Source organism: Ambystoma mexicanum, chromosome 13 (genome assembly GCF_040938575.1).
Source record: "Ambystoma mexicanum isolate Mex_15411 chromosome 13, UKY_AmexF1_1, whole genome shotgun sequence".
In the NCBI taxonomy this organism is placed as follows: domain Eukaryota; kingdom Metazoa; phylum Chordata; class Amphibia; order Caudata; family Ambystomatidae; genus Ambystoma; species Ambystoma mexicanum.
In genome coordinates, this window is record NC_090938.1 from 500,409,963 (window position 1) to 500,432,828 (window position 22,866).

Sequence of the window (22,866 nt, forward strand, 5' to 3'; positions counted from 1 at the left end):
CCATCGAGGCTCCCAGAGCTTTCTGCAGGACCTGAGTCATTTCCGTGTGGCTCCGTGTGGCTCCTCTTTTGGCTAATACTAGCCTTACCCTTATCACTGGAGGAGCACAGAAAGCAGGAATTATATATATATAGTCAGGAGGTTTAATTGGGTTAAATCAGTCAAATTTGTAAATATATGACTTGTTTTGTTTTAAGTCAGCCAGGCTTCACTTATATGTATAATTGGCAGGTTTTACCTGGGACTGTGTGCGTTATAAAGAAGAGCTTTGGTGGCTCTTGTGGCCTGCAGGGGTGCTGTTCTCAGCACTTGAGATCCACGATCACAGACCGATCGCAATCCGCGATACAGACTGATCACAACTGTGCCCTTTCTTCTCAAAATACTCGATAAAGTAGCAAATCTTCAAATACAGAAGTATCCTGAAACTAACCATCTCCTAGGTGTCTGCCAGTCAGGCTTCAGGCCACAACATGGCACTGAAACAGCACTTATCGACTTAACAACCCAAATTGATGAACTTAAGGACAAAGGGAAAACTGCATTGTTACTCCTTCTCAACCTGTCCGCCGCCTTTGACTTGGTGGACCATGACGTTTTATGCAAACACCTTGCCTCTGCGGCCTACTTCTCCAAAGACGCAATAGCTTGGGTCCAATCCTTTCTCAACAATAGGACCATGAGAGTCTTCTCGCCGTCAGCTTCTGCAGACCCCATACCAATAACTTGCGGTTTGCCACAAGGCTCCTGTGTCTCGCCAACCATGTACAATATATTTACAAAGCCACTGTTTGACAAATTGGACAGTCTGGGTGTCACCTACACTAATTATGCAGATGACACGCAAAGCCTCATACCCCTATCAGGTGATTACAATAAGGACACGCCCCTCGTGAATAAAATCTACCTTATCATTCAGGCATGGATGGCAGCCCATGGCCTATGCATGAATGACAACATCACTGAGCTCTTGATACTTGGAACTGTTGCTAATCTGAAAAAACTGAACACTACCTACACCGCCTTTAATATTGATGGCAACTTAATTAAGGTCGTAAAAGAAGTAGAAACCTTAGGCTTTTACCTTGACTCAGCATTAACCCTGAGCAAACAAGTCAATACCATGGCATCAGCAACAGCCTACACCTGTAAATTAATTAGGGCCTGCAGACCCTGCCTTTAAAAAACGGACCCGCCGCGAAATCCCTGCGACCAATGCTGCACACATTGTGGCCATGAACAAAAACATGATGGTGTTACAGGAGAGTCTAGCAGCAGTGACCCAGGTCCTGGGCAGGATTGCCGATCACTTGCAGCAGCAGCATCCTGCACCGACAGATGCACAAGCAGACACGTCCACTTCATCCAGCACACCTGCCAGCTCAGCTCAGACCAGCCCTGTGCAGTTGACCAGGCGCAGCGCACGCCACACTGACATGCAGCCCCCAGACAATAAGAGAGGCTGACACTAGCAGGGCCACCCTGCATGTGTTGACAGCAGCTTGATGAGAAAATATTTATAGCACATCATGTGTGGGATGTTAATGGGGGAGGTGGTATGGGGTGTTGGGGGTGTTTGGGGGAAGGGGTATGGGGTGTCGGGGATGTTGGGGGGAGGAGGTATGGGGTATTGGGGAGATGGGGGTATGGGGTGTTCAGGGTTTTGGGGTAGGGGGTATGGGGTGCTGGGGGTGTTGGGGGAGGGAATGTGTGAGGTGGAGGGTTCATTCACAATGATGTTTAATTTTCAATACACCCGTTGTGTGCAAAATCATATCATGATTGGACATTGTTAATTTAGCGTGTGTTTATTCAATTCATTACAGTGCACAGTGCCGAACTCCCCACACACCGTGTCCATATGCACACAATCCCAGTGCCCAGTGTAGTACTAACACAGAACCATAAGCATCCCAGTGTTTCAGAAGAAATCGTCAATCACTGATTGGCGCACAGCACGACCATCTTGTGCATCGCGACCTGGCAGGGGTGCTGCATCTCCTCCCTCATCGTCTTCATCCTCACCCGGTGCAGGCAGGTCAATGTCAGGTGGCAGTGGTACATTTCTCTGGATGCACATGTTGTGCAGCATGGTACAGACCATGGTGATCTTTCCCACCTTCTCAGACCCGTAAAGGAGTGCTCCACCATACCTGCTGAGGCAGCGGAACCGTGCCTTCAACAGGCCAAAGGTCTGCTCGATCACAACACGAGAACGGGTATGAGCCCGATTGTAGTCTTCTTCATGCCTGTTCTGCGGGTTCCGAACAGGGGTAAGTAGCCACGGCTTCAAGGGATAGCCAGCATCACCTGCATGGGAGTACAGTGAGGTATGTGTGAGTCAATTTCTAACATGACACCTGTACTTATCACTCTCATGTCTGCAGCTATTTGGTGTTGACCTGCACATGTCCCTGGATGTCTGCACACGTTTATTTGTCACAATGTGTACTGTACTATGGTCTGCAGGTGTGGATTGCGTTATCCAGATGATGCAGGGTGTTCACTTACATGCTGATGCAGATATACTGTGGATGCCTACCACTACCACTGTATTTGCACTCATATTGGTGATGTATAGTACTCTGTATGTGTTTCTACTAGCAGCATTAGCACAAGTTTTATCATGATTTGTCATTCATTGGTTGGTATTTGCATGGTGACATGCAGCACGACTGTGGTGTAGGGCCAGTGACAATCAGTGTATTCCCTTAGTGGGATTTATTTGTGGGAACTCATGGGTGCATGTCCTGTGTTGTGCTTTGCTGCGGTCATGTTTGTTACACATACTCACTGCATGTTGCTGAATTGTGTTGCAGAGGGTACGCTCAGATGATGTGCAGTGGACGCGTTGAGGGATGTGGCCTGCTTGAAAGTCTGGCATATTGGCATTGGTGTGCAGCATTGATCTTTTGTATGACATTTATGTGTCATGTTCAGGTTGGGATTTTTTGGGCCACAGTCTTTTGATTTATGGGCATTGTCCAGTCACCACCCCAAATCGTCCAGGTGGAGTATGCATCCCCCCAATCTCACCAAGGTGGAGTATGCACCCCCCAATTTCACCCAGGTGGAGTATGCACCCCCCCAATCTCACCCAGGTGGAGTATGCATCCCCCAATTTCACCCAGGTGGAGTATGCATCCCCCCAATCTCACCCAGGTGGAGTATGCATCCCCCAATTTCACCCAGGTGGAGTATGCACCCCCCCAATCTCACCCAGGTGGAGTATGCATCCCCCCAAATCTCACCCAGGTGGAGTATGCACCCCCATCTCACCCAGTTGGAGTATGCATCCCCCCATTCTCACCCAGGTGGAGTATGCATCCCCCCATTACATTGCCATGGCCCTGTCAGGTGACTTACTGAGCAGCCAGGCACGTCGTCTAGCATGTCGCTCCATGTAGCAGGGTAGCGAGGAGTTCCGCAGCACCATTGCATCATGTGTAGATCCGGGAAATCGGGCACAACAACGTGTGATCATCGTGCTGGAGTCACATACCATCTGCACATTGATGCAGTGGTATAGTTTACGATTGCGGTACACCACCTCTATGGCATGAGGGACCACCAATTCAACATGGGTGCAGTCGAGGGCACCAATGCAATTGGGCATGCCTGCCAGTGCATGGAAGCCAACTTTTGTGTTAAACAGCTCCTGGGCAGTCTGTGGTAGGGATATGTAGTTGCTTGCATGCTTCAGGAGGGCATCCAGCACTTGGTTCAGCATTGCGTGAAAAGAAAGGTTGTGATATGCCATACAGCTGCCCCACTGTGTGCTGGTAGGTGCCTGTGGCCAGGAAGTGGAGCACGGACACTACCTTCAGTAGTGGGGGGTGGCAATGTGGATTTCAATCAGACTCACAATGTCATTGTGTATCATGTCCACGATGGTGGTGATGGTGTCCCGGTCCAGGCGGTACAGGGCGTGGATCTGCACAGGGGTTAGGTTGTAAGGACTTGCTCTGATGCGAGGGATTGGTGGCTGCCTACGTGGTACCACTGGCTGCACTGTTGGAACTTGCTGGGCCTGTCTCACCTCTTTCTCCTCCTGTGTCTCCCCTGTAGTGCCTGTTGTTGTTGTTGCTGGTGTAACAATGCAGGCATGTCCTCCAGCCCCAGGATTGAAACAGCAAGTGGGATCATTTTGGTGTGGGAAGGGGTATGGTGTGTGGGTGTGCTCCTTTTGTGCTGGGACAGACTCCATTACCTCCACCTGTGGTGATTGTGTGCACCTGTGGCAGTTGGGAACACAGCAGATTGCTATTTATGGGTGATCCACAATGCCTGTAATACCGGCATCGTGGTGACCATATTTACCGCCTTCGGGATGCCGGTAGGTGCATGCCCGCGTGACTTGTGATGTCCTCCTGTTAGCGGCGTCCCGGTATTGCCACCACGAGGGGCACGGGTCAGGCGGTGGCAGTAATGCCGGGTTGTTGACTCCTAACGGCCCAGACGGTAGTCGATGCCGGTATTAACATTCCGCCTTCATTTTTTGTTTACCGCAAATCTTATAATGAGGCCCTATGTCTTTTACTGTACTTGTTATCCTGTATCTCCCTCCCCTATCTTGTTTCCCACTCCCCTCATCAGATGTTAAACATGTATGCTCTTGTTTTTCTTTCTATTTTGACCCATGTATTTCCCTATTTGTAATTTCTGTAACTTGAAGCTTAAATTAATCGTTTAACCTTTTGCGGCCAGTTACCTGAGGGTTCGGTGAGCCATACAAATAAAGAAACAAACAAACAAAACAAACGATTGTGATGCTGGGTGTCTCAGTACACTTTGTAGTGCGAGCGTTTACCCACTATAGTTAGTCGTTATTGCAAAAGGGATGTATTCAACTCATATTCTCTCTCCGTGAAGTGATTACACGGTCACTGAAGAGAAGGAAGAGCCGGAACTATGCGGTCCTGCCGCGCTCATTCTTCCGTGACTGTGCTGCCCTCTGTGTCTACACTTAGTCGTTGCAGTCACCGGAGCACCAGCCCCGTCGTGTCCGCAGTGCCTTCAGTCGCCACGTCTGGGGATATGCTCTGCCAGTTAGGCATGTGCTAAAACCTGTCACAGCAATAACACGGTTTCTCAGAAAGTTATAAGGGAAATACATGTGTACTTAACTCACTCCCGAGCAGCAAAGAAAGAGGAAATGATGGAGGATGTTCGGTGTGTTTATGGACATGGACTGTGTTGATTGGCTATGATGGTCACGTGGTCAGTTTAGAGCCCAATAATATTGGGACTACCAAAGGTTCTATCATAACTGGAAGTTGTAGTTTGATCTTTGTTACTGTTCATATTATTGTTTTTTCAATGCTGCTTGAGTAGTAAAATTGAAAGAGAAGCATAATCCGAGCCTCCGGTAACTTGACATAGAATTATTGTCCACCCATGATGGAACTGGATCATTTTTGTACACAAATTAACAATTCAGATTTTCCATACATACGTTACAGAAAGTCATAATTCTATTGAAGAAACAGTGACTAAGGATTATACTTTCTCATAACTTTACTGTTCGAGCAGCATCATTAAAACTAAAACAATAACTCAGAAAAGAAAAACTACAAGTCCAAACAGTTAGAGTATTTTTGTAGTACATCTGTTCTTGGACTTTAAATACATGTGACCTTAACTACCAATCATCATAGTCCATCCCTATAAAATCCAGTCCTCCATGATGATTCCTCCTTTTTCTTTGTCTGGTCTTTTGTAAATTGTAGCATCGCAACCGGTCGACGCTGTAACCTGGTCCCTTAGCCTGACACCATGTTGCTGATGATTTTTTATCCGGCATAGAACCTGAAACACAAATCATATTTCAGACTTCTGTTCCAAGAGTGGTTAATCGACATGAGGAGAAAAAGACTATTCCATATTCGTTTTGACAACATATAATTTAACATTATTATCATCATAGAAGATATTTAATTAAATATGTATGACATTGATTGCTGGGTGGGATAATCCTTCACCTCGCTGTCTTTAATAGAATAATGACTTTCTGTAACGTATGTATGGAAAATCTGAATTCTATGTCAAGGCACGGATGATCGTATTATGCTTGTTTAAAGCTTACTTACCACCAACATTGCTACTTTTTCCACTGGCTTAAAATAAAATGTTTTAAACGTCGATTCTTTTGACCAGTCTGCTGCCTTCATGTCTTCTAGTATGGCCCCTTCCTGGAATGCCTTAGAGGCCATTGCTCCTCTCACTGAGTGTGCTCTATAGAAATCTGTATCTACTCCCGCTTGGGCCATAACCCATGTAATCCATCTAGCTAGTGTGGCTGTCGCTACTGCCCCAAAAGACTTCCTTATGGCTATAAATAACTGATTCACCCCCGGTGGTCTCATTTCCCTAGTCATGGACTCATAGGTTGCAATGCATCTCACTGGACATAATTTGGGTTGATCTGGAAATTCTTGATGGGATATTGATCTCAACCAAGTTTTTGAGTTTTGGTCCTTTTCACGATATCAAACGTTATTCCATGCGGGGATAGGGTCTTCCTATTGATCGCTAGTGCTCTGATGTTCTGAGACCCTCTTGCGCAACAATAAACATAAGAGCATAGTTAACTTGGCTGATAACGCCTTCCTTGTCAGTTCGTCATTATCTAGCATGCGATAAACATACTCAGGACTTTATCTACGTCCCATACATGATCATATTTCTCTTTTGGGGGTCTAATTATTCTAACTCCTTTCAAAAGTCTGCAAATCAGAGGGTGTTCTCCCACTGTTATCCCCTCTATTCTCGGGTGTCCAGCAGAAATAACTGAGCAGGTTGTGTTGATAGTCCTGTATGCTTTGCCCTGAGCTGTTAGCTGTGCCAGATAATTGGCTACATGAACTACATCTGTTCCAGTGGAATGTACATTCCTTTCCACACACCAATTGTGTCAGCCTGACCACACTGTTCTGTATGCCTTCCTGGTCCCAGGCGCCGAGGTTTCATCGATAATCTGTTCAGTCTTTTCCGATAATCCTGGCCTAGTCCAGGATCCCCTGAAATTGCCCATGCCATGTAATTGAGGCTGCCTGTCTTCACGAGGGGATGACCCCCCCCCGGTGGGGTCTCTCACTATCAGCTCTAACCTGGGTAGTGCTATTGGGTTGTCGTGTGACATCTCCAGCAGGTCCGGGAACCATGCTTGACCCCTCCAATCTGGTGTAATCAACACCATGGAAACTCACTGGCCCTCATTACCAGTAAAACCGGCAGGCTGCCGCCGGACCCGTAGTGAATTAACTGGCATCAGACTTGCTGGATTTACCGGGACATTACAACCCCGGTGGTCCGGTAAATCAGGCACCGGCAATTCTGTTAATCGCCATTCCAGTGGAGTCCCATAGGACTCCATGGGAATGGGAACCGCGGAAACTGGCTACATGTCGTAATGGTGCCAGTGTTTCCGTGCATCTCTGCGGTCGGGGGCCTTTCCACCCGCCAGGTCAGGCCTGGTGGGTGGAACGGCACATGCCCGCAGAACTCGTAGTTTGCCGGTCCTGAAAACAGTGCCGGTACAGTTTTACGGGTACCGTTAATTCCGGACTGTCAAACATGTATTGAGGGCCACTGTCTGCTAACTTGTGCCAAAGTCCTCGCGATCATTGCGAATGGAGGAAAGGCATATTCCTTGCTCGGACCCCACTGTTGTAGTAATGCATCTATCGCTGCCGCTTCGGGGTCTGATCTCCAACTGAAGAAAAGTGCAATCTGCCTGTTCAACCTCGATGCAAAGAGGTCTGTCCTGCACGGACCCCATCTCTCCATCAGTGTCTGAAAGACCCTTTCGTTCAGCTTCCAATCGCTGGCATCCCAGGGAAATCTGGAGTTCTGGTCTGCTACCTCGTTCTGATGGCCTGGTAAGTATTCTACCGTCACTGATATCCCTCTTTGCAGGCAACAATGTCAAAATTATTTCACTAGCACCGGTAACATCCTTGTCCTTTGGCCTCCTAGTCTGTTTATGTAATGGACTGCTGACACGTTGTCCATCTTGAGGAGCACACAGCATCGTGCTCTCTCTTGTGTCCAATATTTCACTGCAAAGGATCCTGCTAGGAGTTCTCTGCAGCTTATGTGAAGATTCAATTCTTCTTCTGACCATCTGCCCCCTGTCGACAGATCTCTGCATCTGGCTCCCCATCCCCACCTGCTGGCATCTGATTCTATCACTCAGTCCGGGGATGAGCCCAATATTGCCCTTTCATTCCAGGCATCCATGTGTTGTAAGCACCATTCTAGTACTTCCTTTGCTTCTATAGAGAGGGGTATCCTTTGTTCGTAGGATACGTCCTTCCTGAGATGTTTTTTTAATCTCTGCAGGGCCCTGTAATGTAGTGGACCCGGGAAGATCACCGGAATTGATGATGTGAGGCGTCCCACTAATCTTGCTAACTCTCTCAGAGATATTGGGCTTCATTACAAGTTTGGAGGTAAGTAACTGTCCTTACCGCATGGAGCAAATATTGTGTCCGTGCAGTAAAGAGCCCGCTAATAGAGGGCCATTACGAGTATGCGTGCACAAGCTTTGCGCCATGCCGGTAACGACATTACCGGCATGCCGTTAAAGTCCAAAAAATGGCCCTTAGCGGCATCATGGAAAGTTTAGCGGTCACCGTAAATAAGCGGAACCGGAAATAGCGTCATCGCACAGGAACAGGAAAGAGCACGGTGGCCATCTTTAAAAATACAATCCATTGCCATCCTCAGCGCCCAGGACCTGGAGCTTATTGTTGAGTACATACATCCACTTCCAACAACTATATCGTGCCCAAGGCAGTTCAAAAAGGCACCTCCTGCCAGCGCAAGGAGCGCTTTAATGAGGATGAGATCACCATGCTGGCTGAGACACTGGCTGACAATGCCGAGGTCGTATTCGCAAACAGCCGCAAGAGGGAGGCAGTGATCAAGAAAAAGGAAATTTGGGAACTTGTCGCCCAAAGAGTCAGCGTGGATCGCAACACCCCCCGCACCACAAAGGATGTCCGGAAGAGATGGGATGACATGCGCCGGCGAGTCAGGAACATCCTGTCCGCAAACAGGAGCCAAGCCATGGCTACTGCTGGAGGAGCAAGCTCACCAATAAAGCTGAGCCGGTGGGAGGAGATCTGTGCCAGCACGATTGGCATAGAGGCCATTGAAGGCGTGGGTGATATGGATCGTGGCGCCACCTCATCGGCGGAAGGAGGTGAGTGTCCTAAGAAAACACTGTAATGCAAAGTCTGATGATAGTCCACCAATTTGTCTGTCTAAAGAGGCACGGTATGGCCCAATACATACACATTACCAGCCTAGTTGTCACCCGCAGCACAGACACATGCACATGCCTGCAGCATGGCAATGCCATACCTGACACACACCACACAAATATGAAAATGGCACACTGCACGCAGGCCACAACAGAAATGCATGTCACATAGCATATGCCCGCCCCAACATGAGTGACCCCGACGGATGCCTGCATGATCCACCCATATAGCAAGCAACGTGATCATCAAAACTCCACTGCCTATTCCCCTCTAATGTGTAGATAAGCAATAATACAAATGTATGCATGATGCTTGTCAAACCATCACTCATGCCGTCCTCTCGTCGTCCCCTACAGGCTCAGATCCTGACAGTGAGGCCTGGGACTCACCGCCACAGGCGAATACTGCCCGGAAGAGGGCCAGGGATGAAGGCAACAGTCCTTCCACTTCCAAAGCCCCACACAAGCCACGACAGGCACCGAAGACCAGACCAGCCCAGGATGCCATGGCACTGGTGCCGCCAAGGCCCATCACCACAGTACCCACAACACCTGTGACACCTGCACAGGAGACAGTCGAAGGGCCACAATCTGTAGAGAACATCTCTGTTGGCGAAGCGGCAGCTACAGCACCCCTCACAGATGACGTGCAGGGACAGGTGTGTGTGCCTGTCGAGGGCGAGTCCTCCGACCTACCTGCTACACCAAGTCTGACCCCATCCCCCCAGCTCACACCTGTCGAATCATACCACGACACCACCCCGGAGCAGTCTGGGGGGAGTCTATCCAAGGGAGCATGAGTCCCATAGAGGACCCAAATGCATTTGCCCATGTCACACATGCACCCTCCACCTCCACTGATGTACTGGCGGGGGTGCAGCAGGCAGGACACGCTGCGCAGCGGCAGGAGGAACTCCCTGCCCTGGTGAGACAGTTCGTCTCAGACAGTGCCCAAACAAGGCAGGAGGGGCGTGAAAACACCACCTCCCTGAGGCAGATCATCGTGGAAAGCACCAATAGATTGTGTGAGGAGGTGTCTGGCCTGAGGCAGGTCCTCACCCGCATTGCAGATTCAATGGAGGCTGAGCGTCCAGTCCCCAGAATGGAGCAGGTAGCCACCCCATCTTCCTCAAGCTCCACGCAAACCAGCCCCCTACGCAGGCCGGCGCGCACCCTGCGCCGCTCGGACATGCCGCCACCAGGTGCAGGGAGTGGCAGGATGTAGACGGTGCAGCCTGATGAAGGCAATAGACAATTGCTTGGATACCATGTGTTGGGGGAGGGGGTTGAGGGTGTGTGGGGGAGTTGTGGGGGGAGTGGGAGGGGGTTGGGGGAGGGTTTCTGGGGGAGTTGTGGGGAGGGGGAGAAGGGGAAGGTGTTTGGGGGGAGGGGGAGGTGGGGGAGGGTGATTGGAGTGGAGGGTTTCAGTACTTTAATATTTTTTGGACAGTTAAATACACCCGTTGTGTGAAAAAAAAAAGATCTTGAGTGGACATTCCTGATTGCATATGTGTCATTTATTGATATACTGTGCATATTGTACATGTACTCCCACACCCAGTGCCCTCTGTCCAACTTTCATGTCAGCCTCTGCACCCATGTGTGTCAGAAATATTGTGCAATCACTGACTGATGCACAGCACGTCCCTCCTGTGCATCAGCACCGCAATGGTGTGCACCCACATCTTCTTCATCCCCTTCATCATCACCAAGTGGTTGCAGTTCAATGTCAGGGGGCAGGGACATGTTGTGCAGCATGACACATGCCATGATGATCTTGGCCACCTTCTCATGCCTGTAGTGGAGTGCCCCACCTGACCGGCTAAGGTAGCGAAACCGTGCCTTCAACAGGCCAAAGGTCTGCTCGATGACCATACGGGTACGGGTATGGGAACGATTGTAGTCCTCCTCGTGCCTGTTCTGTGGGTTTCGGACAGGGGTGAGGAGCCACTGCTTCAAGGGATAGCCACTATCACCTGCATGAAAGGCAATAAAAGGTATATGTCAGTCGAATCATGATGGACAGCTGTACTAGTCACATATGCCTGCAGATTATCGTTGGTCACATGCACATGTCCCTGGTTGTATGCACACAATTTTAATGTCCTCAATGTGTTCTATACCATGGACTCATGGTGTGGGTTGCAACTCCAAGATGATAGACGGTGTACACTGCCTTGATGTTGCTCATGCATTGTGGATGCATACTGCTGTGTTTGTGTGAAATTAGTGATGTGTTGTGTTCTGTGTGATTTTCTAACAGGCAGCATTGGCAGTAGGCTCTGCAATATTAGGCTTTCAGCGCAGATTAATACGATGGTGACATGCTGCACTTCTGTGGTGGTGGTGGCCCTGTGACAAGCTGTGGATTTTCTTGGTGATTTTGTTCAGTGCACTCCCATGGATGCATGTCCTGTGTAGTGATTTGCTGAAGACATTTACATAGTAATTATTCGCAGCATGTTGCTGGATTGTGTTACGGAGGGTGAGGTACGATGATGGGTGGTGGACGTGTTGTGGGATGTGGGGTGTTTTTAAGTTTGCCATGTTGTGATAGGTGTCCAGCTAACTTCATTGCTATGGGATTTGGTTGTCATGTTCATTTTAGGATGCTTTGGAGCACAGGGTTTTGTGATGTGTACATCGTGCTGTCACATCAACAATGACACCATGGTGGTGTGTGCATCTATCCCCCCATTTCACTGCCATGTGCCTGTCATGCAATTTACCAATCAGTTGTCCTGCATGTCGCTCCATGTAGCGTGGTAGCGTGGAGTTCCGCAGGACCATTGTGTCATGAGTTGATCCAGGATATCGGGCACAACAATGTGTGATGATCTTGCGGTGCCTCTAATACCGGGGTCTTAGGTCGGAATAGCCCGGAGTGGTATGCGATGCCGGTAATCCTTTAGCTGCATTGTTTTTTCATTACCTCCAACCTCGTAATGACCCCCATTGTCTCTGATGTTAGTCTGTTTCTTATCTCGTTCTTGATATCGTTCACTCTGTTCAGTGGGAGATTTAATGTTCCCCTTACTGTGTCTAACCTGAAGCCCAGCAATTCCATTGCTCTGTTCTGCTTGTAGGCTTGATTTTTCCCAGTTTATTATAAACCCTAGCTGTTGAAGAAGGTCTAAAGTGATTCCACCTGTTCCTTGATCATCAATTTGTCCTGGCACTTTATACAAATGTTGTCCAGGTAAATTATCAATCTTATCCCCCTTTCTCTGAGAAATGTCACTATTGGTTTCATCACTTTCGTGAAACACCATGGGGCTTATGCTAGCCCGAAAGGCAGGCAAGTAAACTTCCAAATTTGACTTTGCCATCGAAATCTCAGAAATGTCCACTGCTCTACTGCCATAGGTATGGTCAGGTAAGCATCCTTGAGATCTATCCTTGCTAGCTAATCCCCTTGTTGTAGTATGTCTCTCAGGAGGTGAATGCCCTCCATCTTGAAATGTCTGTATATTATAAAGGCATTTAGTTCTCTTAGATATATAATCAGTCTCGTTTTGTGACCGCCTCTCAGTAAGAACATGTTGCTTATTAAGCTGTCTCTCAGATCTGTAACTTGCCTTATAGCGGCTTTCTTCGCTAGTTCTCCTATTTCTGTGTTTAGTAACTCTTTGTCTGTCGTGCTGAGCACTAGTGCATTTGCCCATTTCTCCTGACATGGGGAACTTTGCCAATCTATGTGAAAACCCTATATGGTGTCTAGCACCCAAGCACCTGTAGAAATCATTCAACATTTTTCTATAAACTTTGCTACTCTTCCCCCCTACAGTGGGAATCTGATTCTGTGTTATCTGTGCATGTGCATTCATTCTCACCTGCGTTAAGTTGATGTTGGTTATATGCGTGTCTCCAACCTCACTCTCTTCCTCTCCCCCTTGAAAGGAAGAACGGTTTAAGTTTCCTTTCCTCTTGCTTCCAGTGGTATCTGTCAGCTTGGAACCTGTTGTTTGCGAAGCGGCCCCTGCCTCTTCCAGCCCTGCCAAAAACCTGTCTGCCAAATACTCTTTTTAATGAAGCCTGGGCTTTATCAATCACTGTATATGAATTTGCAAATTTTGTCAATTCCTTTATAAACGCATCTCTGAAGAGTTTCCCTTTTGCGGACGCTGTCGCCTCTGATGTGGCCAGCTCGGGATTGATCTTCTTCTTTCCCCTATGATGGCACTATTGGCATTGCCCAGTAGACATATTGCCCTGTGAGCTCAACTAGATTGTATATTCGGATGTATCACCTCATTCTTTTCTTTTGCCTCGTCTGCCATCTCTATGATTTTTGTAATAGGCCAATCACGTCTAGCATTTTGTCCTGGCATGAGCGCCAGGAACTATATAGACCTTTTTTAATATCTTAAACGTACCTCCCCATGAATGTGACCATGCAGTCGTCAATGTCTGGGGTCTCTGCAATGCCTTCTGGCAGATGTGGTCTCGGGCACTCTGCTCTCAGTTTATTTCTGTCTTCTTTTGCCAGCGGCATTCTCAGCCTTTTCTTTATTTATGTCGCTATCTTAGCCGGCGGTTCCTATTCTGAGGAACATGGATGTATCAGGGCATCCGGATCAAATTCGTCCCTGGCTTCCTCTTCCTTATCTTCCGTTTTCATTTTCTTGGAAACTCTATTCTTTTCCTCTTCTTCCGAGGATATACTCTCAACCTCTTCCTCTGATAATTGAGTACCCCAATCATCCCCATCATATCCCTCGGAACTATCAGAGGTTCCATCTCGCCCTTTGCACTCTTTGTCTTTTCGGATTGCCACCTTTCTCTTGTCCTTTCTTTTCAGAGGCGAGCCCGGGGGGGTTCTTGACCTTTTTGGCCTTGCAGGCTTTCTTTCTTTGCCCTTTCTCAGTTAGTCAAGCACCTGTTCCTCTAAGCTCTTCCATCCCCTTGGAGAACGTTAACCAGTCTTCCATGATCGCCAGCTGCTGCGAACTGTACCCCATACTGTGACCCAGGGCGTGATGTAATATTTCCTTCATGCCGGGTTGTATTCTCTTCTGGCTCACTTGAGCTCTCCCCACTTCACTTGAGCTGGACATTCTTTTATTTGAGTGGGGACAGGTGTGCCACTGTTATATAAACCAGGTATCTTAGGCCTGTAGCTGTCTTTTGTATATATTTAGCTAGAATATAATTATTTTAGCGCTCTAGAGCTAACGCTGGTCTATCCCTCATACGCTTTGTTTCGTGTTGTCAGGGAAACCCTGCATGTTTTGAGCGTCCGTTCCTGTAGTTGTTAGTCTCCTCAGTGATCCGATCTATGAGGAGATCTGCTATTCTTTATCTAAATATACTTTATCTGATTAATATGAGCCGTATGCTCCGAGTTACTGGCACTGAAACGTCACAGAAGTTGTAAATGAGGAGCACCTTTAATAAGTCACTGTCGTACTCCTCGAACTTCATTGACTCTAGTGCCCCCTCTGTCCTGCCTAATGCGGTCGCGGGAACAATCAGTTCCTTTGCACCCACCCGGAAAGAAATAAAACAACATAAGAGCGTTAAGATTCTGCAGATATGTTCTGTCACAGTAAATAAACGCTACGTGCTACATGCTTAGCTCCTGTCATTCACAATAAAAGCACATACATTCTACCATCCATAAAGTAAATATTGATATGCACTTAACTTGCTGCCCGAGCAGCAAAGAAAGAAGAGGAATCCTCATGGAGGATTGGATTTATAGGGATGGACTCACACATGGCAACATTCCGAAGCGGCTGAGAGGGACATTTCCCGATTTAGATGGGAGACAACAATTTCGCCAAAGGAATGCATTGGGGAAACAATTATTTTAAGTGGGAAAACGTGAAAAATAGCAGTATTTTTCAATCGACAATCAGGAGTCTCCCGTCTAAATCGGGAGGGTTGGCATGTATGCCATAACTCTCAACGCACATGCTTTTGGCGGGTGTCACCCGCCTTGTAAAGAGTGGACTCACCCGCCAAGCCTCCTGCAGGCCCATTCATTTCAATGGGCCTCTCACCCGCCAAAAACAAAATCGGGTGTTTTCACCCGCTTTTGCGACTCAAATGGTTGAGAGCTATGTGTATGCGGACTATGGACCATGATTATTGGTAGTTAAGGTCACATGTTTTTAAAATCCAATAACAGATGAACTACAAAAAGACTAACTGTTGGGACTTGTAGTTTTGCTTTTCTGAGTTATTGTTTTAATGATGCTGCTCGAACAGTAAAGTTATGAGAAAGCATAATACGAGCCTCCATATCTTGACATAGAATTCGAAGTAGTAGGAAATCAAGTATGGACAAAGACCATAGCGTACTACGGGAGCAGATTTGAAACTACCTTGTTCAATATATTATTTTGTTTACAGATCCGCCTCAGCGCCTGGACCAACTCCGTTGGTGACGGTGCGCTTTATAAATACCATTAACATTTACAATCATGAAAGCCCAGCACTGGGCCATGGTGTTCTAGACATGAAGCAATTTGAAAACTCCGCATTACAGGCTTGGATTTCATATGTTACCTGCTCGGATATAACGAATAAAAATATTGGAACACAAAAAAATAATTGTGTGTGCTGAGCTTGAGCTGCCCGTTGCCTGTATTTTACTGTTTTTTATTTCCGCGGATGAGCTGACCTAAACAGTTGCCATTCTTGTCCTTTCTCTATTTGCTCAAAAGGTGCTGTCATCGGAGTTGCAATTTAAGTCCCTTTTTCATCTCGAAAATGTTCTCCGCGGGGCCTACCTTGCTGACTAAGCTGTCATAACAGCGGGTCACTGTGGCTGCCACTAGAATCCTATTGGAAGAGGCTTTGTCATCGTTGACCTGTTTTGATGTCTATAACTTTAGGGACGCAGTTCGAACACTAGAACTCTTGCAATAGCTCTAGTGAGCCACAGCGCCATCTTTGGTGTATAAACCATTCAAAATCTTTGCTTTCCAACCATCGAAGATGTGATTTAATTGGAACGAATCATGACACAACCGCAATAACTTGTGGTAGTGTGTCCAGTGCACTTCATTGATACTAATAGAGTAATGTTCAAGGCATGGCACTAGATCAGCACTGTTGGACTACGAATCCCTTCTTGCCTCAAACTTCAGACCGGCAGTGTTACTTCCGGCACGCATTTCCGGGCGCTGCCTGTGCGGAGGCTGGTGCTGAGTGAGAGGAAGATGGCGGCTGCGGCGGTGGTGGAGTTTCAGCGGGCACAGACCCTGCTTAGTACGGACCGTGACGCCAGCATTGACATCCTGCACTCTATCGGTGAGAGGTGGTTGCATGACCTACCAGATGGCAGAAGGGAACAGGCTGATAATAGAGCAGTGGGACTCCGCCACCCGCTGCTGACTCACTGTGCCGGCTAGGCCATTCCATGCAAGGGGCTCCGGAGGGAAGTGTGGGCATGTGACAGCTTGTGTTACAAGTTTTAGCGGAGCACCGCACCTTGGTCGGGTGGAAGGTTTTGGTCCGCACTGCCTGCAGGGGTGTCGGGGAGTCTGTGTTGTTTACAAAAGACACTGGTTGGAACGCTGAGCGTGCAAGCCGGCTTGGGATAATTGTGTAGAATGCACGCTATGCCTGGCCGCCTGGGGTTGCTACGAGGATTGGAACCATGTCTGACAGTAGTAGACCGCTTCAGGATGTGTATACTGGTTAAGAGGCTGGGAGTAAGCAGAACGGCGGAAGGGACTGTGATTCTGTCCATTAACCGAGCTCCTCGGCTCTGTGCTCAGTAGATGGTGCCACTGGATTGCTCGTTTCCTTGTGCCTGATTTACAAGCCCGTGACAAACTCTCTCCAAGGATTGTTTTGTTGATGTTGCACGTTTTTGAACTGCTGAACAGAATCTTTAATCGTATGAATCACTATTCCACTGTGTTTTTAGGGCACAACACGAACATGCTCTACAGGAAGGCGGACAGTTAGTTCAGAAACATTTAGGAAGCTTCTATCACTGGGCAGCTCCGTGGATTACAGGGGTAGGACACAGTGTAACGTGTCCGGGGTTACCGACATGAGGTTCAAGGCACATGCAGGTTCCTGACTGTGGGTGGGGGTGTATTTTTGGACTTGAAACTGTTTATTGACATTACACTTTCACTTTTCACTAGGATATTAAGTTCGTTCAAAGTAGTTATAGTGCTGCGGTGCACACCTGTCTCGTTTAATGTGCATGATACGTTGTTTTTGTAGTCTACTTGGGACAAGTAATGATCCCGCTGAACGGGGATGTTGAGACGGGCAGTGTTCATGGCTGTCTGTTTTCTTGGATCCCTTTTCTGGCCAGGAAGCAGAGTAAAACTCCTATGCACTGGTGGTGACTGAGCAGTTGGGCCAGGCCTGCAGGGGCTCTCTATTTGGTGTACTGGTACTTTAGGCAAGTGGGCAGCTGAGATGTTCTGGCTGATTCTTTGGATTTGTGGTGGTTGTCATACTGTTGTGAACCTACATGTAGGAAATGGATGGCCTTCAGGCACCCTTTTTAAGTGCTAAAGGTGTGTATTGTCGGGTATAAACTAATGTGTATCATACCGAGTGATCTTCCCTGAGTGGATTCCAGCCTCTGTCATTCCTGCGCAGGCCTACTCCTCTTTCGAAATGCCTAGTCTGCAGGCTCTCACCCTCTCCTAGCCATTCCCTTACTGTGGCTATCTATCGGCCACCTGGTCAGATCTTTCCTCGGAGTGGGCAGACCTCTCCTCTTCCCTCCTGGTCTCGACCACTCAACTCCTCCTTCTTGGAGACTTCAACATCCACCTGGATGCTCCCTGCCCTTCTTTTGGACTCTTGCGTCCTTTGTGACTCTTCACTCTCTCTATTCTCACCTCTGGCCCAACTCACTCTGCAGGGCATACTCTGGATGTTCTGATCTCCTCAGACCTTCTCCTTTCTATCCCTCTCACCACTCCTCTCTCCTAGAGTGATCAATTTTTCCTTTTCTCCCAGCTCACCCTCTACCCCTCAGGCCAAGCCTACTGCACTTTCTCGGTCATCCGACCCATGTAGCGGGTCATTTGAGGCTTTCGCCGCCACTTTCTCACCCCCCCCTCGGCCTCTTTGGCTGACTCACACCCTGACACAGCCCTTTCCATGATCCACCCTGCTATATCTGATGCACTCTGTTCTTGCCCCTGTCATGAGGATCTGCCAGAAGCCCAAAGCCAAGTGCAACTCCTGGTACAGCTCAGAGCTTATCATACTTAAACGCAAGTGCAGGGTGGCTGAGAGGCAATGGCATGCTTCATGTACATCCTCTGACAAACTGGCCTGCCGCCTACTCCAAAGGCAATACCGGCTCCCTGTCCTCACCAAAAAAAGAGCTCACATCCAAGCCCGCGTCTCTGTGGCATCTAACAACTCGGCTGAACTCTTTCAAATCTGCAAGGAACTGGCCAATACTGCCGCAGTCTCTACCTCTCCTGTCCTTTCCCAGGCCCTCTGCCTCGCACTGGCTTCTCATTTCATTTCAAACTCGGGGCATCCTGTCCTCTCTCCTCATCTCCCCCTCCTCCTTGTACTCCCCGCTCTTCCTCTGGCCCTTCTTCGTCCACCTCTCCTTCCTCCTTCTCTGCCTTTCCCCTGTTCTCCCCAGACGGGGTTTCTGGACAAGTCGATCTATGAAAGTCTCGTCAAAACAGGTTCATCCCTGTTCCTCTAAAACCATAAAGGATCACATTGACTCCCTGGCTCCTGCCTTCCTTCGCCACTGGAGTGTTCCCTTCCCCCCTGAAGCACTCCCTTGTGCACTCTTCTTAAGAAACCCTCTGCCGACCCATCCTGCCAAGCTATCGCCCAATCACCATCACTCCTTTCCTGGGCAAACTCTTGGAAAAGCTGGCCATCTCCCAGCTCAACCTCCACACTGAATCTGTTGGCTGTCTCCATGTTCGTCAGTCTGGCTAGAGATTCAAGAAGCACAGAAGCTCTACTGAACATCTGTGAAGACCTGCTCTCCAACCTTGATTCTAACACCCCCTGTGTCCTCATCTTACTTGATCTCTCTTCTGCCTTTGACACAGTCAACCATGGCATCCTGCTCAACTGTCTCTGATAACCTGGGGATCACTGGTCGGGCCCTGGCGTGGCTGACTTCTTTCCTCTCTGACCCTCGCAGGTTCAACTAGGATCCTTCCTCTCCTCTATCTCTCTCTACCTGTGGTGTTCCCCAGGGGTCTAATCTCTCTCCCTGGCTGTTCAACCTATATCTGGCACTTCTTGCCCACTGCATTGCTGCGCTCTGCCCAAACTTCCAGTGCTATGCGGGTGACAGCTCATTTTCAGGCTACTCTGAGCCCCCCCTTCTCCCTCTCTCATCTGACTCTGTCTGCCATCCAGGAATTGGGGTGCCGCCAATGATCTCTGCCGTAATGCCAGTAAGACTGAGATTCTCCTCATCTACACACCCACTCCCTCCTTTCCCGTCACTCTGGCCGGCCTCTCTTGGCCCTCTTCCTGCTACCACCTGTGAGGCTAAAAAGATTGGGGTCATCTTCGACTCCACACTTAGTCTCTCCTCACATCTCTGACGTCTCTAAGAAGTCGCATTACCAGCTGCACCTCCTCAGAGGTATTCTTTCTTTCCTCTCCTTCCCCTAGAAGCTCGCTGTCTCCAGAGCTCTGGTTCTCTCTAGGCTGGACTACTGCAACAGCCTCTTTCTGAATCTGCCTGAAACTCATCCAGAACAGGACTGCAAGACTTGTCCTTGGCCTCAAGCCCAGGGATTGTATCTCTCAGGACTGAAATCTCTGCAGTGGCTGTGAGGATTACGTTCAAAACCCTCTGGCTTATCCACAAGGCCTTCTGGGGGCCTCAATATCTTCAAATCTATCTTCCTTCTCGAGCTCTTCGCTCATCCGCCTCCAACTGCTTCAGGGCCAGTTGCTTCTCCACGCAACAAGTTGGTGGTAATGTTTCTTTGGCTGGGGCCTCCATCTGGAACAGCCTCCCTGAAACTTGAGAAGAATCATCTCCGGTTCCGGAAGCACCTCCAAAACCTTTTTATTTGCTTCTGCTTTTTCTCCTCCTCTACCCTGCTGACTTCCTGGCTGAAACCGAAACTGCACTGGTTACCTGGCCACCCTCTGATCACAGGCCCAGGGCCCCTCCTCCGCCAGTCGCACACCTGCACTGCCTTCCTGGCAACCCCCGCACCTGGTGACTGTTCTGTATCCCTACAGTCCCACTACCAGCACTTGACACCTGTTGTCTGCACTTACCCTTGCCACCTGCTGGCCGTACTTTTACTTATTATTTATCCTTTTATCCCATGTACTGCACTGTCCCTTCCCCCTTCCCATGCACTTGAGCGATCTGAATCCCACCTGACCTAGTAAGTTCCTCTTCCCTCTGTTCCCCCTCCCTTGCCTCGTCGCGCCTTGAAACACTTGTGTATAGGCACGTTATAAATGCCATATCGTAGTGTTTGGGTGAGGTGCTGAGGACCTAGTGGTTCGTCGTTAGTATTTGGGGTGGCTGGGCTGGTGCAAATTGCTTCCCCTGGATTCATGTGGAAAGCAGGGCGAATAAAAAATACTCCACTGGTTTCTCGTCTTCGTGTTTCATGTTCTGTTTATAGTAATAAACATACAACTGGCAGAGGTCTGAGCAAGATTTACTAAAGATCGTGTCTATTATGGAGCAAGCTTGTTAAATGGAGAATGCCGCTGGGTCTGCTTACTCATTATTGGGCTATATTCCAGTACTGAAATAGGTTATATTAGATCGTGACGGTAACTTGTCAAGGAGAAAACCAACGTCCTGAGGAGTCCGGCAGTGATGTGCATTTACGCCAGCACTTTCATTTATATTTCAGTGACAGTGGAGAGCACCACAATACAGCTGCGTTGGTTACTCCAAAGATTGATCAACTGCAATTACTCTGGTTAGCATATGCGATTTATTTTGATCAGACCCCAATAGGACTACAGCATCTTTATTTTTTAATATATTTTTTTTTTCCAAGTTTGCTGACGTCCACAAATTAAAAATAGTTCCCAACACAAGTAATGCATTTTACTGGGAAACTTAGCGCGGTAAAATTTACGTGTCAAATTGACAATGTAAAGCTTGAAAAGTTGAAGGGTATTGTTAACCAGGAATTCCCGATATCAGCAAAACATAATGTAATTTTTAAGGGAAATCAACTGGTGTGAGTGGATGCTAAATATGGGAAGTACTCATTTCTTCCCTCACTTAAGTTCTTTGAGGGGAAACATTATTCCCAAGTTACTCTACAGTTATGAAATATTACCATTTTGGCAATTAAATGTGCTTCCTGGTCTTGAAGGTTGGCTGTGGGGAAGGGCTCAAATGGCACACGGCACGCCCCTAGCATTCATTCAATATGAACTTGGTGTTATTTCATTAAGAGTTTGGGCCCAGTGGCGGTTCTTGTGGCTGTGTACACCATGCACAACCTCATTATATGAGGAAATTAATAGGGTGCTGTTATGTGGTAAGGAGGCCTTTTTGCAGGAATTCTCGACATGCAACCATAAATTAGGAGAATTAGATCTCAGTTGACTATCTTAAAGAAAATCTTGAGAGTAAAAAAAAAAATCTTTATAGCCTTAATTGGGCAAATACAATGGGGTCTATGCACGCAGACAAATCACTGGCCCATTTGAGGTCTGCTTTTTAAATCTGTAGGGACGGTTGCCCTTTATCTTGCTGTGTACCCAAATAAAGCAGTGCAATGATTGAAATTCCGAAAGAGATTTTGATATGTTACCATATGATAAATGTTGATAAAGGTGTATATAAGTTTTGTGGGTTGTCGAATACGGTTGAAACACACATTTTATAACTGCCTGCCCGCAGGTTCAGCGTCAGCAAGAAATGCATTTTAGACCGCATTTACCTATTTTAACTATGCTCCGTGACTCTTTTATGCGATTTTGCCTGGCAGGAAGAACCACTTCATGGCAGTCACAGGTATTATAAAGTCATTACATTTGGAATGATTTGTAAGTTTTGTGTGTGATGCTTTTTAACTAATTGTAATGTTGCATTGTAATGAATTCGATATTATGAACTTTTTAAATTAATTTTCGTTTTGTTAAAGGTTTATTTAAACCATATAACAATAAATAAAAATAAAGTGCTTTTATTCATCTTTTGAACAAGTAACAGAGACTTGGAAATAGTGAAATGTAAGGGGCAGGTCCTCCAGTGTACCATGGTAGTCAAGATTAACAAGTCTGGCGCAGTCATCTTGGTGCCGTGAGGTTGTGTATTTGTCTGATTGTGTTAGGCTCTTGTTTGTTTTCACTCTTCCCAGTAGAACAGGAGGGTGTACTGCACCATTGGTTAATTCTTTGAAAAAGTACCTAGTCCAGTTTCCGGAATCTTTCAGTGGAGGATCTCCTGTTTTTTAGTACGTTCTGGTGGCTTGATGTGCATCTGCACAGTGGAAAAAAACATCTTCCCTATTTCCTGATGGTCTAAAATGAAATAAATACCCCCTTTAGCTCGTTAATGTACCTTCATTTTGGCTTTGTTTGGATGTAATTAGGTTAGAAAACAATGCACATTAAAGGTCACTATACCGGGCTTTTAGATTTGGTCATTTAAAAGGGTTTGGTTAATTTATATATTTTTT

At 47.6% G+C, this 22,866-nt stretch overlaps 1 protein-coding gene across 1 annotated transcript in view; it reads left to right on the top strand.

The window, feature by feature from the left end:
• The first annotated feature begins 16,342 nt into the window (after positions 1-16,342).
• The window catches only part of PSMD11 (proteasome 26S subunit, non-ATPase 11), a 996,429-nt gene continuing 989,905 nt past the window's right edge, over positions 16,343-22,866 (top strand). Inside the window, exon 1 of the mRNA XM_069634167.1 lies at positions 16,343-16,528. Coding sequence (XP_069490268.1) covers positions 16,438-16,528 — 91 coding nt within the window. The 5' untranslated portion in view covers positions 16,343-16,437. The remainder of the gene's footprint in view (positions 16,529-22,866) is intronic.